Here is a 19,077-nt window from a genome sequence, read left to right on the forward strand (position 1 = left end):
CACCGGGAGCCCGATGCGGGATTCGATCCTGGGTCTCCAGGATCGCGCCCTGGGCCAAAGGCAGGCGCCAAACCGCTGCACCACCCAGGGATCCCACATTAGTCACTTTAAATATTCATTTTTTGGGCAGCCCTGGTGGCTCAGCGGTTTAGCGCCGCCTTCAGCCCAGGGCCTGATCCTGGAGACCCAGGATTCAGTCCCCTGTCAGGCTCCCTGCATGGAGCCTGCTTCTCCCTCTGTCTGTGTCTCTGCCTCTGTGTGTGTGTGTGTGTGTGTGTGTGTGTGTGTGTGTGTCTCATGAATAAATAAATAAAATCTTTAAAAGAAAAACAACTTTAAAAATTTTATAAATAAATAAATAAATATTCATTTTTTGAGTATTTTATGATAAAATATATAACTATTTAAGACAGGTATGCTGTTGCATTTCAAGACCTAGTATAAATCTTGCTCACAAATAAGTCTTAGTTTATCATTCTTCTTCTAAACACTCAGTACTATCCCTTCACAACCTCAGCTCTTCCATAATAGTTTCTAACTGGCAAATCCATCCAAAAACTTCAGTGAAACGGTTTCCTTAATAACTTAAATTGTATCACTCTTGATGCTCACAAATTTTTACCAAATTCTGTGCCTACAGAGACATAAATAACATTAGCTTGTTTCAAGACTATCACTTATGGTTTCCTCTACCTTAAATATTCACCAATTTTGTCTGTATCAAGGGCATACTGCCTTTTACTTTGTATAGCTGTCAAAATGTAAATGTATTCTCCCTCACCGAGCATTCTTGTTGTTCACGGCCCTCATTTATTACATTAGAGATTGGATTCGTACACCTAATAGTCATATACCCCAGGTGAGGGTTATAAATCCTTCTCAATGATAGGATTCTGCAATTTTTGAAATTCTGAGTTTCTGCTCTGCCATCAGATACCCAATGACATGTGCCCTAGATTCTAAACACATATATCAATTCCTAACTTTATAACTTTTCTTCCTTTTCCTCAGCTGCATTACTGAATTTTACCAAGAGGTGGCACACTACTACAAACACAAACTTCTAAATTCCAAAATTTAAAGTCAGGTAAAGTAAAAACTAACTATAATCACAGAATGTTAGCACTAGAAAGAAACTTTTTGGAGAGAGGAGGCGATAGAAAGAGCAAGTGAGTGGGCAGGGCAGAGGGAGAGGGATAGAGAATCTTAAGCAGGCCCCAGCCCATGCAGGACAAATCTCACAACCTTGAAATCATGGCCTGAATGAATTAACTGAGTGAGCCACACAGACACTCCAGTCCTAGAAAGAAACTTAAAGATCCCTCTGTGGTCTTCAGTAAAATTGAAACTTGAAGATCCCTCTGTGGTCTCCAGTGAAATTCTGGAGTCAGAGTAACCTGTTAGAACTATAGCTTTGTGCTATTCATGCAATCTTAAGAAAGTTTCTGACCTTTTGAATAATAATACTTACCTTACAATGTTGCTCTAAAGATAAAACAAAATGATCCATGGAAGGTGCTTCAGCATAATGCCTGAGACATTGTCAAATCTCACTAATGCTTCAAAATTCCATATTCTGTCTTTCAGCAATAAGGTGCACATATAAGTAAACTTTCTAACATACTTTATTCTTTCCGTAAGTCAGTACCAGCATATGCTTTCTGCCTAGATGCTAATGACAAAAAATTAGGGGGGAAAATTAAAAATTGCTTTAAAAATTCTATTTCAAGGTAATGTGAAAATCAGTCTACTTTTACAACTGAATACTAAGAGTCTACATATTAGAATTAGAAAGGAGCTGCCAGCTATGTTGGTTCTACTAGACTAACCCTCCCACAGATAACCCACCATAAACTCCGGACAAAATAAAAACAAAGGGAAGCCTGGGTGGCTCAGCAGTTTGGCATCGCCTTCGGCCCAGGGCATGACCCTGGAGACCCGGGATGGAGTCCCTCGTTGGGCCCCCTACATGGAGCCTACTTCTCCCTCTGCCTGTGTCTCTGCCTCTCTTTCTCTCATGAATAAACAAATAAAATCTTTTTAAAAAAATAAAAAATAAAATAAAATTAAAAAAAACAACTAATTAACCATACTAAAGACAAAAAGCAGGCAAAAACTGACTGGTGTCTATACTTTTAATTAAAGAACAGAACTAGATGAGTTTCTCATTTTTTAAGGCTTTTTGCCTGATAACAATCCTGCTCCACACTACTGAACAACTAAAAACTTCAACAGAAATCCCAGTCTTACTGGCTTAAAAAATCAAAATACAAAGTCCAAGGTGACAAAGCAGCTATAAAGGGATGGGAAAAGGCCTTTCTTTAAAGGAGAAAGTCACATAAAGGGTATCCTAAATACTGCATATTAACTCTGCTCAAATCTCTAGCAGACCCATAAAGTATGTACATATGGCAGTCCAATTAAGAATAAAATAACTAAAAAAAAAAAAAAAAAAAAAACTGAACAGACATTTTGCTACCCACAGGAGACAAGAGTATGGAATTTTATTATAGTCAAGTGAATCAATTACTATCTTAGTCTGCTTTGACTGCCATAACATATACCATAAGCTAGGTGGCTTAAACAACCAAAATTTACTTTTTTTAGTTACAGAAACTATAATCCAAGATGAATGTGCTAAGAGAGTCAGCATCTGGTAAAAGCTCTCTCCTTGGGTTGCAGATAGCTGTCTTACTGTATTCTTCACATGGTAGAGAGAACAAGCTCTCTTTTGTTTCTTTTTATAAGGGCCCTACGCCCATGACCATCTAACCTAATTACCTCCCAAAGACCCCCAACTCCAAGTGCCATCACACTGGAGGGTTAGGGCTTCAACAAAGAATTCCAGGGCATTGGGGCACCTGGGTGGCTAGTCAGTTGAGTGTCTCCCTTCGGCTCGAGTTGCGATCCCAGAGTCCTGGGATGGAGCCCCATGTCGGGCTTTCTGCTCAGTTGAGAACCTGTTTCTTCCTCACTCTCTGCCTGCCACTTCCCATTTGTGCTCACTCACTCTCTGTCAAATAAATAGTTTAAATCTTTAAAAAAAAAAAAAAAAAGAATTCAGGGGCAACATAAACACTGAGTTCCTAACAACTCCGTTAAGAATCAAGTCTTCAGAGAACTATAACAGAATATAGAGTTTATAAGATATTCATATATATATATATGATATTCAGTGTCTATAATACAATTCAAAATTACTAGACTTAAAAAACAGGAAAATGTGACACATACTCAAAAGGAAAAGAAAAATCAAAAAGGAGTCTGTATATTAATAAAATGTATATACTTAAAAAATTGACAAAGGCATCTGGGTGGCATGGTCAGTTGTGTCTAACTCTTGGTTTTGGCTCAGACTGTGATCTCAGGATTATGAGAAGCAGCCCACACTGGGATCCATGCTTACCATGGAGCCAGCTTGAGACTCTTGCCCTTTCCTTCTGCCCTCCCCTCAAATAAATAAAATATTTTTAAAAATTAAATGAAATTACAAACATAGAAATTTTGAGTTATGTGAAAAATTTGTACATAGGTCAATATGCCTGCCAACAGTGGCACAGACAGTGACAAAAATTAAGACTAGCCCAAAGCAAAATGTTGAAACAGACTGGCACTCTGACTTCCTCTGGCACAGACCAACTCATTTGACCTTCTGGCACTCTTACAGGCCCTTACTTTAGAGTTTTGTTCTTTCTCTTAATTAGCTGCCAACTACTTAACTAGTAATTAGGAACTGTTGATAATTCAGATGTGAACCCTCTGAGAGGGTCTTAAAGACACTATTGAAAAGCCTCTGTGGAGGGATGCCTGGGTGGCTCAGCAGTTGAGCATCTGCCTTCGCCCCAGGGTATGATCACAGAGTACCAGGATCAAGTCAAGCATCAGACTCCCTGTGTGGAGCCTGCTTCTCCCTCTGCCTATGTCTCTGCCTCTCTCTCTCTCTCTCTCTCTCTCTCTCTCATGAATGAATAAATAAACGGACCCCCCCCAAAAAAAGAAAAGCCTCTGTGGAATAAGTCAAATTTTATGTTTTAAAAAATTAAACTTAATCAAATTCATACCATAACTATGTTTGTAAAGAGAGTCCAACTACATCCAACCTTATTTTCTGTTTTGCTTTCCTGGTGACCTCATGGATATTGCTACCTTGGTTGTGTAACACCCCAATACTGCCCTTGATTTGTGGGATAGAAAATATCCCTGGGTGGCGCAGCGGTTTGGCGCCTGCCTTTGGCCCAGGGCGCGATCCTGGAGACCCGGGATCGAATCCCACATCAGGCTCCCGGTGCATGGAGCCTGCTTCTCCCTCCGCCTGTGTCTCTGCCTCTCTCTCTCTCTCTGTGACTATCATAAATAAATAAATAATTTTAAAAAAAAAATTTGATAAAGTAAAGTGTGTGGTGATGCGTGGGTGGCTTAGCGGTTAAGTGTCTGCCTTCAGCCCAGGGCGTGATCTTGGAGTCCCAGGATTGAGTCCCACATCGGGCTCCCTGCATGGAGCCTGCTTCTCCCTCTTCCTATGTCTCTGCCTCTCTCTCTGTGCCTCTCATGAATAAATAAATAAAATCTGAAAAGAAAGAAAAGAAAAAAGAAAAGAAAAGAAAAGAGAAGGGAAGGGAAGGGAAGGGAAGGGAAGGGAAGGGAAGGGAAGGGAAGGGAAGGGAAGGGAAGGGAAGGGAAGGGAAGAAAACAATGATGGGATGTCTGCTGACTCAGGCAAGAATGTGAGAATCTTGACCTTGGGGCTGTGAGTTCAAGCCCCAAGGTATGGAAATTACTAAATAAAACTTAAAAGAAAAAAAAAAACAAGAAAATACTGATAAATTATACTAAATTAAAAACCAATGTACATCAACAATCTAAAAATAAGTAAATCACGTACCATTAATCAAGTGAAAAATCAAAAAGCTATACACTGGAGGGACGCCTGGGTGGCTCAGCAGTTTTGCCTTCGCCTCAGGGTGTGATCCCGAGGTCTGGGATCAAGTCCCGCGTGGGGCTCCCTGCAAGGAGCCTGCTTCTCCCTCTGCCTATATCTCTGCCTATCTCTGTGTCTCTCATGAATAAATAAATAAAATCTTTAAAAAAAAAAACAAAAACAAAAAAAACCTATATGCTGGAGAAAATATTTGCAGCTCATAAACTACCCCCCCCCCAAGAATAGTATTCAAGATAAAGAACTACAAGTAAATAAATAAGATAATCCAACAGAAAACTGAGCAAAGGTTATAAACAGGCAATTCACCAGAAAGGAGGGAACCACAGCCAAAACCCATAGCCCGAAATATTCAGTATTAGTAGTCAGTGACAGGCAAATTAAAACAACGAGGAACTATTTCACATTCATGAGTCTGGCAAAATAAAACAACCCAATCGATGAAGCATGGCAAAGACGCTGAAATAACTGAGAATTCTCATATACTTTATAGGGAATATACACCATACAAACACTTTGACAATGTCTATAAAGTTGAAGATGCACATATCCTATGATTTAGCAGTTCTATTTCCAGATATATGCATCCTAGAAAAATTCTCACACTTGTACATAAGATGATACATACAAGAATGCTGCACATTATTTGTAAAAAACTGGAAATAATCAAAATACCCAATAACAGTAAAATGGACAATAAATAATATTCATATAATGGAATAATATACAACAGTAAAAAAAAGGGTGAGCTAAAAAGCTACTCTAAGCAAACCCAATGAGGCTGTCTTTTTTTTTTTTTTTAATGAGGCTGGCTTATAGAGAAGTAGAAATGTTAATTTTCAATGGAAATAAAGACAAAGAAAAATAAATCAAAGGCATGAGCTAGACCTTACATGTATTATTAAGATGAATAAATATCCAAAACTTAATGTTGATTAAAAAAACCAACAAAGGGGACACCAGGGTGGCTCAGTGGTTGAGCATCTGCCTTTGGCTCAGGGCATGATCCTGGAGTTCTGGGATCAAGTCCTACATCGGGATCCTTTCATGGAGCCTGCTTCTCTCTGTGAAACCAACAAAGTCCATAAAAAGTCCATATATATATATAAAACATAAATACCCAAAACCACTATGTATTATATATGTTCTCTTTATATAGACGTGTGTGTGTGTATATATATATATTTAGAACACTACAAAAGCATGCAAAGGAACAACAGGATAATAGTTATGTCTGCAGAAGTAGAAAGTGGAATGGGATTTTGATGGAGTACATGTGAGGTTTCAATTTTATCTGTAATATTTTATTTCTAAAGCCATGTGGCAGGAACATGGATGCCTATTATATTATCATCACACTTTCATCTATCTGAATTCTATAACAAAAATTACCAAATAATTCAAATTATATACATTTATTTTATTTTTATTTTTTAAAGATTTTATTTATTTATTCATGATAGGCAGAGAGAGAGAGAGAGAGAGAGAGGCAGAGACACAGGCAGAGGAAGAAGCAGGCTCCATGCAGGGAGCCCGACATTGGACTGGAACCCTGGGTCTGTAGGATCACACCCTGGGCCGAAGGCAGCGCTAAATCGCTGAGCCACCCTGGCTGCCCTATACATTTATTTTAAAATGTTATATCCCGGGATCCCTGGGTGGCGCAGCGGTTTGGCGCCTGCCTTTGGCCCAGGGCGCGATCCTGGAGACCCGGGATCGAATCCCACATCAGGCTCCCGGTGCATGGGGCCTGCTTCTCCCTCCGCCTGTGTCTCTGCCTCTCTCTCTCTCTCTATGACTATCATAAATAAATAAAAATTTAAAAAAAAATCTTAAAAAAAAAAATGTTATATCCCTGCAGTCAAATAATACAATTTAAATTCTTCACTCTTCTTCCTGGCTCCTTATTACCCAATAAAGTATTTTTTTCCAAAGCAACAGAATCCACTGAATTAAACGAATCCATTACATTAATCTAACTCAATGACTGGTATGTTTTCAGATGATGCCACAGAAGCTAATCTGAAAAAGAGAAATCTGAAGAAAATATTAGGACATTCTCTATTACAAAACTGCAGACTCCATTCTGTGAATAAACCATATCAACCTATTCTCTAACCTGAGTAATGTGACACTTTATTGATACACTCATGTTAGGTTTCTATAGTTTTTTTTTAATTTTTATTTATTTATGATAGTCACACAGAGAGAGAGAGAGAGAGAGAGAGAGAGGGAGAGAGAGAGAGAGAGAGGTAGAGACACAGGCAGAGGGAGAAGCAGGCTCCATGCACCGGGAGCCCGACACGGGATTCGATCCCGGGTCTCCAGGATCGCGCCCTGGGCCAAAGGCTGGTGCCAAACCGCTGCGCCACCCAGGGATCCCCTCTATAGTTTTTATTCAAGAGCTCTACACATCACAAAAATCTTAGTTTAATAAATGACTTTTTTTTTTAAGGTGTATTTATTTATTTATTCATGATAGAGAGAGAGAGAGAGAGAGAGAGAGAGAGAGAGAGTCAGAGACACAGGCAGAGGGAGAAGCAGGCTCCATGCCGGGAGCCCGACGTGGGACTCGATCCCGGGACTCCAGGATTGCGCCCTGGGCCAAAGGCAGGCGCTAAACCGCTGAGCCACCCAGGGATCCCCAATAAATGACTTTTCCAACTACTAAGGATCCCCTCTGACTAGTAAGTCTCTGTACTTTGTCAAAATACAATGTATATAACTGAACTGTGAATAATCATAAGATTATTACATAGAAATTTGGTAATAAAGGAAATTCTAAGTTTTATAGCATTTGAAAACATGGTATATAAATTTTTTTAGGGTAATACTTTTTTTTAATGACTTTTTAACTTAACAGAACACTGGCCATCTTAGATCTCACAAATATATATGCGTCTCAATATCAAGGTCCTTCTCCAAGTGCCTAATTTGGTGAGTTAATACCTACTCTATCCACCTAGTGGCTTTAGGACCTTTGGTGAACGATTTTTGCTTCTGTTCCTTACAAATGGAGGAAAAAATCTACTTCACAGAATTTTCTTGAGAGTATTAATATGCAATGATATATGTAAAGCATTTAAAACAATGACCACAGCTAAATATTAATACATGTTGGCTAATACTTTGAAAAATCTGTCTAAAGCCTATTACAAACTTTTCTTATTAATCAAGAGTACCTTCTGGGTATTAGTATTATACACTATATTCTCTAAGACAAGGAAGGCCAATGGTTCGCATACTAAAGGGTGAATTATAGCCCTATCTTTCCAGTCTAGTTAATGTTTCTTGAGTCTTATAATAATAGTCTGCTTCTCAGGTAACTTTCCTTCTGTTCATTCTCAATGTCCTACTGAACTGTCAGAGGAAAACAGTAACTAAACCTATTAAATTTCACTTCGTACATATTTTCAATCTGTGAACTCTGGGCTCAAGGTTGCTATATTCCCAATAATGGCGTAACTCAAGTTTTTTTCTTTCCATGAGGAGCTGGATCTCCCCACAAGTTGTGGTTTCCAGCAGTCTGGTAGCTAAACAGTTGAGATGTTAAATTATCAACATGTTTTCATGATGCAAGGAGAGAAAAATAGTGTTTTACAAACTTCAGTCCTAGTATTTCTCCCAAGATCAAGTAGGAGAAAGATTACCATCTGCTTTTTACAGGGAACGTAACAGTAGTGCTCGTCAAAGAGTATGATTTGGCAAAGATGCTTACGTGAAGAGCCAGGTCTACCAACTTCAAAAAAATTGCTTACCTCCATACATCAAAATTTCTTCAACAAGGTTCTAAAATCTTTAGTCAAGAAATTAAACACAGATTCCCCCAAAAGATCCAGAGTAATTTTCCAAATCCAAGTTGAACTGAACCAAAGGATCAATAAAATAACAAAGTATTAGCTTAACTCAAATTTGAAACAATCATTTTTATTTTTTTTTAATTTTTTTTATTTATTTATGATAGTCACACAGAGAGAGAGAGAGAGAGAGGCAGAGACACAAGCAGAGGGAGAAGCAGGCTCCATGCACCGGAAGCCCGACGTGGGACTCGATCCTGGGTCTCCAGGACCGCGTCCTGGGCCAAAGGCAGGCGCCAAACCGCTGTGCCACCCAGGGATCCCCAGAAACAATCATTTTTAAAGATAAACCAGAAGAGGTCCAATTTTCCAAGTCAAACATTTCATCCATATTCAAACTAATCTAATAGTTGCAAAGCTCTTTCTAAAAGTGACATATACCTAAATTCTTTTATATCAACTCACGTAAGTAATTCAATTCAAATCCCCACAGATAATCAAATATTGCTCATTCTAAACTAATCTCAACTATTCTGAATTTGGGTACCTCTAGGTACTCAAAACAGGCACTTAATGGCCCTGGTGGCTCAACCATTTAAGCATCTGACTCTTGATTTCAGCTCTGGTCATGAACTCAGGGTCATGGGATCCAGCCCCACATCAGCTCTGCACTCAGCATGGGGTCCCTGTTTGGAACTCTCTCCCTTTCCCTCTCCCTCTGCTCCTGCACCCAACTCCTGCACACTGTCTCTTAGATAAATAAATCTTTTTAAAAAAGAAGAAAAGCACGCACTTAAGGAGCAGTCACTTAAAAAAAAAAAACTAAAATTTAATCATATGCTGAAAAGTTCCTCAAATAAGAGGAGGGGAGCCTGAGTGGCTCACTTAATGTCCAACTCTTCATTTCCGCTCAGGTCATGATCAAACCCCACATAGGTTCTACACTGGACATGGAGTCTGTTTGACTCTCCTTTTCCCTCTCCCCCACTCACGCTCTCTAAACAAAACACAAAACAAAAACAAAAAATAAGGGGAAAGAGAAACCTAGAATGAAGTAATAGATCAATGACAATAATCAGTGGCTACTACTAAAACTATTATGTAAATGTCTGACCAAGAACTTCACAACTAAAAACATCAGGCAGCTAACACCACCGCTGGTCAATCTCAACACCAAAAACAAAGAAAGAAAAGAAAGAAAAGAAAGAAAAGAAAGAAAAGAAAGAAAAGAAAGAAAAGAAAGAAAAAGAAAGAAAAAGAAAAGAAAGAAAAGAAAAGAAAAGAAAAGAAAGAAAAGAAAGAAAGAAAAAGAAAGAAAAGAAAGAAAAGAAAGAAAAAGAAAAAAGAAAAACAACCAGAAAGCATGTGCTTCTTAATGTGATGCAATACAAGATACATACCACGACCTGTGAAGTACTCTTGCCAAAATATCATACTACAATCTGATCAAGTCTTTAGATTAACCACAGGAAATAGAGGAGAAACAAGTTACATCATGCTATATGGATGCATCCAACAAAATCCAAACTGTAGCTAATTCTATAGGGCAAATGATCTTCATTTTTCTCATTAAATAAATAGTAAATGACAAGACAAAAAAAGAAGGGTTACTAGAGACTGAAAGACTTAGCAGATACTGTATGGAATTCTTTGAATCCTGATTTAAATAAACCAATTGAAGAAAAATATGAAACAATCAGGGAAATATGCCAAATATTTAATAATATTTAAAATTACTAATTTTTCAGGTGTGCTAGTAGCAATGTAGATGTGTTAAGAATCCTTGTCTTTTCGGAGATATATGCAATGAAGTATTTATAAATGAAATATGTCTGAGATTTGCTTTTATGTTTTCCATCTGAGGAGTAATGGGAGGAACAACAAGACACAAAATACACATTTCAAACTGTCAAAGTGGTCATGGATGCATCATGATTCATTCTTCTATTATATTTCTGTATGTGTGAAATCTCCCATATTAGAATGTTAAGGAGAGAGAATATCAGAGCACAAGGCCAAAAATATCTGATTGGTGGAACTCTCAAACTTTTGCAACTGCTTGCACTTGAACAGCCCTTCATGTAAAAATCAAAACCCAAAATGTGCATTTTAAGTATTGCCTTTTAAGAATTACATTTGCATATTTTAATGACTTCAACTATAACATGTTTTTATGTCTAGTTCTTATAACTGACATTTGCCAACACACACACACTTTACTCCACAAAAGTAACCAAGTTCCGAATAATATTCTAACTCCTAAACATCTCAATCTGTTCCTTCTACTACTTCTTTGTTTCACGCCCTTGGTATTTGGTCAGAGTCTTGCTGTAGCCTCCTCCTTATGGGTCTCTCTTTTCAATTTAAACACACACCATTTACCCTCCATAATGTTTTTTAAAGTAGATCCCTAACATCTCCGGTATGAAATCCAAACTTCTTTGCATGACATACATTGCCCTCGGAACATATAATCCTTGGAACGCCTGGGTGGCTCAATCGGCTGAGGGTCCAACTCTTGGTTTCAGATCAGGTCATGATCTTGGGGTTGTTAGATCAAGCCCTGCATCAGGCTCTGCAATCAGCAGGGGAGTTTGAGATTCTCTCCCTCTCCATCCTCGGCCCTCCCCTCATGCATGCACACGCACTCTCTCTCCAATAAATCTAGAAAGAAAGAAAGAAAGAAAGAAGAGAAAGAAAGAAAAGAAAAGAAAAGAAAAGAAAAGAAAAGAAAAGAAAAGAAAAGAAAAGAAAAGAAAAGAAAAGAAATCATCTTGTTCTTATCTGTCTCTGAAATACTCCCACCAGTATCCCATATCATCCCATACTCTACTCGTTCCCAACTACATAAAGTACTTTTACAGTAGTTCCCAGAATAAACTAAGGATGTTCTTCTTTTCTAAAGCTCAAGTTCCCTTGGACTAAAACCAATTCAATGTCCCTTCTATTTCCAGATTAATTCCAAATCCTAATGACACTGTAAGACTCACCTCTACTATCAGCTTTTGTGCAAACCCACCCAGACTTTCTTTACTCTGATTATTCCATATTTTCAAAGTAATCTATGCAATACTATCACAGTATCCTTCTGGCATTTGCCTATCTTGCCTTTACTGCCTTTCAAAACTAAGTACCAGTGTCTGCAATAGAAGAGACACTAAATGTTTGTTTTATGATGTATGCATCTTCCACTGACAACTAGATCTATGTGAGCTGTTTGAAAGTAGAAAACACTTTCTACACATTATTTGTCACTCCAATGCCTATCACAGTGCTTAGAATATGTTAAACATTAAATAAGTGATACCAAATGAGTAAAATATTTCTATAGCCATGGTAGACAGTTTTGTACAAAATTTGATTGCACTCCAGTTTTTAAACTTGTGCTTTTGGTGTGGTTTGTTTTGTTTTGTTTTGTTTTTTTGGTTGGTTGGTTGACTAATTGAAGCTTCAAATTTTGTAGGCATTCTTTAGCGTCAAAGAAAAAAACTGATTACCAGAAGCAATTTTTTTTTGTAAGATTTATGGATTTATTTGAGAGAGAGAGTGTGTGAGCTGGGGAGGGACAGAGAGAGGGAGACAAGCAGACTCCCCCGAGTGGGGAGCCCCACACAGGGCTTGAACCCAGGTCTCTGAGCCAAAATCAAGAGTCAGACGCTCAACCAACTGAGCCACCCAGGTGCCCCTCAAGAAGCAAACACTTTAAATAAGTTTACAGTAAGAATTATACAGTGTAGGGATCCCTGGGTGGCGCAGCGGTTTAGCGCCTGCCTTTGGCCCAGGGCGCGATCCTGGAGACCCAGGATCGAATCCCACGTCAGGCTCCCGGTGCATGGAGCCTGCTTCTCCCTCTGTCTGTGTCTCTGCCTCTCTCTCTCTATCATGAATAAATAAATAAAATCTTTAAAAAAAAAAAAAAAAAAAGAATTATACAGTGTAGATACATGTTTTGATGAACTTTTAGGTCACAGTGTTGACCTAAAATTTAGAGTGAGATTTTCTCCCTGTAGAATCAACAGGATTGTTAGCATGTACAACCAACACTGAGTTCATACTGTGTTCCACAGATAGTGCACAATTTATGTACACAAACATATTGAGGGGGGAATATCTGCTATTAAAAAAAACTGGACATGAATGAAAAGACAGCAGAAACAGGAGAAACTCAAAAAAAAAAAAAAGAAAGAAAGAAAGAAACAGGAGAAACTCATACCATATCTTAATTTTTGAAGGTTGGGTTTCAAAGCATGTAGGCAGCAAAACATCAAGAGGCTGGATTTAAGAAGAGCATCTGAAGTAAGACTAAGAAATTATAGACTTTTACTAGAAAGTCATTAGAAACAAAGTTGTCTGGCTTGAAGATGATGAATCATCTTGATTTCCATTTTCTAGGTGTCTAAAAATGTTTTTCAAAATGCTGAAATGCGATGTTGATAATGCTGAATGCTGAAATGCTGAAAAGCCCTAGACACATCACTGAAGACTCAGTATTAATGGTTTCCTTTTTCCATTAAAAAGACACTGTGATTCAACTCCCCCCCCCCAAAAAAAAAAAACAGATTCTCTTAAAACCCATTTAAGTAATAAATTTAAGAATCTGGTGTCGGTAAGCCTTCCTTAAAATCAAGGGAAAAAAGTAAAATGATGCTTTTATTGAGTTTACATTGCTATAGAAAGTGGCAAATAGTGTAAGGTGCGCTATTTATTCAAAGTATAACTACATTCGTGGTTTCACTTTTGTATGGCACTTGAATTAACTTCTGGAGAAAGAAGTAAACCTGCCAGACTCCAGCAGAGGGAGAGATGTTTGCACGAAACCTATCAGGTTCAGATACCAGAAAAACACTCCTCGCTCTTCAAGTCCCCGATCTAAATTACTTTCTTTGTAAGAAATCTTCAAATGTGATTCCCGGCCTTAACAACAACAAAAAGTTCCATTAAAAGCTGCAATGCACCGAATCCCCCTCGCCACTCCGCATCGTGGGTTTAAAACACGACCGACTCGACCCTTCTTCTCTAAGGCCACGGACGAGGTAGCTGGACATAAATCCAGACGCGCATCGCCTGGGTACCTACAGCAACGCCCCAATAAAGGTCCTTAATTCTTGCTAAAGAGAAGTGGAAACCAGACCGACCGTCAGTATCGTCAAATCCCTCGTCTGTTGGTCCCAAATGGAAAACGTACCTGTGGAGTATCCACTGCGCAGCAAACAAGGCACAGCTCCAAACCCGTGTCCTCTATCCCTTTTTTGTTCCCTCCCAGCCCTCCTTCCCTTTCCAAGCAGAACTTGAGCAGAGCCTTTGGCTCCCTTATCTGCCAGCAACTGGCGCCAGGAAGAACGCGCTCCCGGGAGATGCGGCGCTTGGAGGCTGAGCGCTGCGGCTGGCGCGCTGCGGCCGCTCGGCTCCTGCAGGTACTCGCGGCTCGCGCCTCGGCCGCCTCGAGGGGCCCCCGCTGGAGCCAGGTCTCAGCTCCGGGGATTCCCGCGGCGAGCGGTCGCGCCAGCCTTGCTACCTGCTTCCTGCCCCTCACCCCCGAGCCAACTGCACTCCCGTCCCGCCGGGACGAGTCCGGAAGCCTCAAGGCAATTCGGGGCTCCGTCGCCGCAGGAAGCAGGGCTCCGGACGCACCGCGGCCGGCCGCGCAGGTCCTCCCCCTTCCCCGCCCGCAACCCCCAGGGCCATTCCCCCGCCGGGGCCTGCGTGAGTCCAGTACCATTCTCCTCACGGGGCGGACTCCGGAAGGGCAGCAACTCCACCTCCTCCTCCTCCGCGGCCTGTAGCCATCTATCGGGAAGCGTCTCCGGAGGCGGCAGCAGAGGCCGCCGGACGAGGACAGCCCAGGGAAACCTTCTCAGAACTAACTCAGCTCCGGCGCTAGCAGCAGAAGCTGAGTCTTTCATAATTGTGCGACCAACTCCTCCGGGTGACTGGCCACAGGGACGCGCCCGCGCCCGCCTCCGCCGGCGACGGGGCTGGAGACAGACCACGTGAGGGGCGCGTCGTGTGCGTCGCCGCCCGCGGGCTGGGTCACGTGAAGGGCGCGCGCTCCCTCCCTCCCAGGCCGCGTCCCCGCGCCGCGCGCGCACGCGCCGAGCAAGGTGCCCCCGCCTACCGCTACCGCTACCGCCTACCGCCTACCGCCTACCAGCGCGGCGTCCGTGCAGGGCTCCCCGTTGGATACCTGGGCGGGACTCCCCCGGACGGGCGCCTCCGCTCCCGCAATGGAACTCGAGGGAGCAGCGGTGGAGGGGAAGGTTCCGGGCCGCCGGGATCCGGCCTGGGGCGGCGGCGTGGGCTCGGCTCCGCTAGCTGGCCTGGCCTCCCGCCGCGCTGGCCGGGTCCGGCCTCTGCCCACGCTCTCCTGCGCCGTTTCCCCGCCCCTTGTCTGTGCCTTAGAGACAGGTCTTGGTCTCCGCGTCCGAAACGCCACATCATCTTCTCACCCCGAGTCACGTTCTTCCTCGAGACTCTGGGCAGAACAGACTCTTCCCAGATTGACCTCTCGGGCTCCGTCCTTCCCCCCCAGCGATGTCCCCCACCGGCAGCGCGCACACCACCCACCTCCGCAAACGCTGCCCGTCGTTCCCGGGTCTAATATGTGCCTCTGCCTTTTCTTTTCCTTTGCTAAGCCCAGGTTTGAGTCTTAGCGATTAGTTTGCTAACTTATTTTTCACATACGACCTTTCTGCTCCCAAGGAAAAAGTTTGTCCCTCCGATCCCCTCAATCACACCTCTTTTTTAAAAAATAATTGTATGGGACACCTGGGTGGCTCAGTGGTTGAGCATCTGCCTTTGGCTCAGGTCGTGATACCTGGGTCCCGAGATTGAGTCCCACGTGGGGCTGCTTCTGCAGCAGGAAGCCTGCTTCTCCCTCTGCCTATGTCTCTGCCTCTCTGTTTCTCATCAATCAATAAATAAAATCTTAAAAAAAAAAAAAACTTTATTGAGGAATAACTGATGTACATAACCTGCATATATTTAAATATACAATTTGACATGTGTTGATATATGTAGATAAACTCATGAAATGATGATCAAGACAGTAAACATGTTCATCACCCCACAGGTTTCTTCCCTCCCTTTGTCATCCCTTCCTCCTTTTCCTCCCCATTCCCATCCCTTAGCAATCACTAATCTGCTTTCTGTCACTATAGACCAGTTTGCATATTTCAGGGTTTTATATAATGGAATCATACAATATGTACTTTTTTTTCGGTCTGGCTTCTTTCACTCAGCATAAACTATAGCTTAAACGTTATGACCCACAGTTCTTGCAAGTAGGATCTTCTCTCCAAGAAAACTTACCTCATAAGCTTTGCCCATGCTTATGAACAGTCTTCAAGTATTGTGTATTCCTTCCCCATCTGACAGGTCCAGCAGGACCAAGGTTAAAAAAATGTTTTATTATATGTGTCACACCTTTCTTACTAGATTATCAGCACCTTGGGGCAGGGATTTTGGCTAATTTATGCATGCATCCAATAAATAGTTATTTTCTAGATCTCAGCTGGGCCTACACACTTCTTGCCCTAAGGGAGTTTATAATCTAGAAGGTGGAGACAAACGGGTAAATCAAAATACAATGAGATAAAAATACTTTGTTTTCCTCGGTCCTGTGACTCTGGCCTTTTTTGTACCCAAAGTGCTTCAGCTGTTGCTTGGATGTAGAAAAGTAATAGAATAGCTCCATGGCGCTTATCTCCAGAACTCTTACTAACTTGGTGCATTTCGTTTATTTATTTATTTTTAAAGATTTATGTGATAGAGAAAGAGCAGGAAGGAGGGGAGGGGCAGAGGAAGAGAATCTTAAGCAGGGTCCACCACCAGCCCAACACTGGGCTCAATCTCACTCTATGTGAGAAAGAATATAATTATTCTTTAATTGAACTAATGAAAATAATTCCTAATTTGCAGGTTTTCAAAAGCCCTGGGGTTCACACATGCTGACTTTTAGTGAGCAATCAGTTATGGGGGATGACTTTATTCATTTAAAAAAAAAAGTACTGAATTCCCAAGACTATATCAAGAACAACCCTCTTTAATGTTTAGTGATGAACAAGATGGACAAATCCAGTGTTTCAGAAAATGTTCATTAAATGCTCTCTCTGTCTCACTTCTTTCCCATAGGGGCTCTGTTTCCATTTTGGTCAATGACATCTCTTTCCCACTTTTACTGGACCACATACTCATTCTCCTCCCTATCCTTGCCCGATTATTTGCTATAATTCAACAAATATTTACTACTACACTCTATTTAAAGCACTAAGTGAAGTGTTACATATGACTTTAAAAAAATGAAAAAGCATGGTTCTGTACGAACTCAGATTTTTTTCTTTGTATATTTAGAATTTTTTCCTTTAAAATAATTGTAGAATTGTATGAGGTTGCAAAGAAATACACTAAGAAGTACAAATTCATTCTCCAATAAATCTTCCTCTTCCCTCCCCCCAACATATCATATAACCACAGCACAATATCAAAACCAAGAAATTGATATTGGCATAATCCAGAGTTTACTTAGATTTCACTGGTTATATATGCACTCATTTGTATATATGCTTGTGTGTAGCTCTGTACAATTTTGTCACATCTGTAGCCTGGAGTAACCATCCAAACAAAATACTCAACTGTACTTTACCATGAGATCTCTCTTGTTGCCCCTTTATAGCCACACCCCTCCCATCCCACTACCTAACCTCGGACACCTAGCAGTCTGAAACCTAGCTTCCTAATTATGTTATGCACAATTGTTACATAAATGGAATCATGCCACATGTATCCCCAGGTGGCTAGCCTCCCTAAGCATAATTCCCTGGAGATTTATCCAAGTTGTTGCTTTCACCAGCAATTTATTCTTCTTCATTGCCAAATAGCACCCCATGATAAAAATGTATGACTGTTACAGGATTTCTTTTCCTTCCTTCCGTCCCTGCAGTTCTTGGTCATGCTGCTTTGAAAAAATGAAGAGGTAGACCAGACAGAGTGGTGGGCAGCAAAGCAAAGTTTACTGAGCCATATAGCAAAGTTTATTGAATGATAGAGTACAAAGCTCCCAAAGACAGAGGAGATCCCAGAGTGTTGCCATGGCGGTTCTAAGTCTAGGGGTTTTTATGGGCTTTGTGGGCAGGCTGTTTCAACCTGATTAATTGGGATGCCTAGGGGGCTCAGTGGTTGGGAATCTGCCTTGCCCTAGGGTGTGATACTGGAGTCCCGGGATCGAGTCCCACATCAGGCTCCTTGCATGGAGCCTGCCTCTCCTGTCTGCTCTCTCTGTGTCTCTCATGAATAAGTAAGTAAAATCTTTTTAAAATAATAATAATCTGATTAACCCTCCCTGTGCCTATGATCCAGTCAGGTTTTCATCATCTGTCTATTCTGTGGGAAAGGGTGGTGGGCTCCTTCCAGGGTGTCATAAAATCCTTTTAAGGGTGGGTTTCCTCTTAGAGAAGGGCCCACCTTGTCCCTGCCTGCCTTTCTTCCAACTACCCTGCATCACCACAATTTGTCCCTTCAGCTTTTGAAGGACATCTAGGGAGGTTTGGGCCACTACAAACAAAGTTGCGGTGAACATTTGTGTTCAAATTCCTCCATGAAAATAATTCTTTATTACTCTGAGATAAATGCAATCGCTAGGCCCTTCGTAAATCCATTTTTAGTTTTTAAAGAAATATATTATATTTTGAAGATAGAGCCAAAAGATCACCTGATAGATAGGATGTGGGTATGAGAGAAAAGAGAGGAGTCAAGGATGGTTTGAAATTAACTAACACATGTAAGCAGTGCTGGAACATGGTAGGGCTCAGTAAATGTCAGCAAACAACCCAAACAATGACAGAATGAGAAAATCCATGGGAAACTGTAAGTAACAGATTTTGCCTTAGAAGGTATGAGTCACTCTCAGGACACTTAGTGCATGAAAACCCCTTTGATTATTTTCATGAAACTGAAAAGGAAGAGTTTCACTTCCTCTTAGGATGTAGAGAGCCACAAGAGAATGTCACTTTCATTCTAACAAGAAAAAAAGATAATCTGTAAAACTATGATTCTTAAAACTCATCAGAGAACTGAGATCGTGGTTAGGCAACCAAGAGAACTGAATCCCAAAGACTGACAGGTGTATCCTAGGAAAGACAGGAGAAAAGGTTTTGCCTTGGGAAAGTGCTTGTGGGCTGGAGGGAGTTTGCTACCCCCTCCCCACCCTCCACCCTGCCCTTGCCCTCAGCTCTTTCCCTGGAGAATGACTGGAGGCAGCCCACTCAGATTTTTAGTTCAGTCTAGTGCATGCATTCTCAATGTCAAAGGAAGTCTTCAATGTCTTCAAGGAAGTGAAAATTGATTCTT

At 41.1% G+C, this 19,077-nt stretch overlaps 1 protein-coding gene across 4 annotated transcripts in view; it reads right to left on the minus strand.

Annotated features, from left to right (window-relative positions):
* The window catches only part of TRPM7 (transient receptor potential cation channel subfamily M member 7), a 119,181-nt gene extending 104,416 nt beyond the window's left edge, over window positions 1-14,765 (minus strand). For 2 of the 4 annotated variants that reach the window (XM_025998702.2, XM_025998701.2), the window contains exon 1: window positions 14,450-14,765. In XM_025998702.2, the coding sequence (XP_025854487.1) occupies window positions 14,450-14,452 (3 nt within the window). In that variant the 5' untranslated portion in view covers window positions 14,453-14,765. Of the gene's footprint in view, window positions 1-5,829; window positions 6,001-14,449 lie in introns of those variants that run through there. The other 2 variants (XM_072738515.1, XM_072738514.1) reach the window with 2 other exon arrangements.
* Window positions 14,766-19,077: the final 4,312 nt, after the last annotated feature.

The sequence above is a fragment of the Vulpes vulpes genome, chromosome 15 (genome assembly GCF_048418805.1).
Source record: "Vulpes vulpes isolate BD-2025 chromosome 15, VulVul3, whole genome shotgun sequence".
NCBI classification, from domain to species: Eukaryota; Metazoa; Chordata; class Mammalia; order Carnivora; family Canidae; genus Vulpes; species Vulpes vulpes.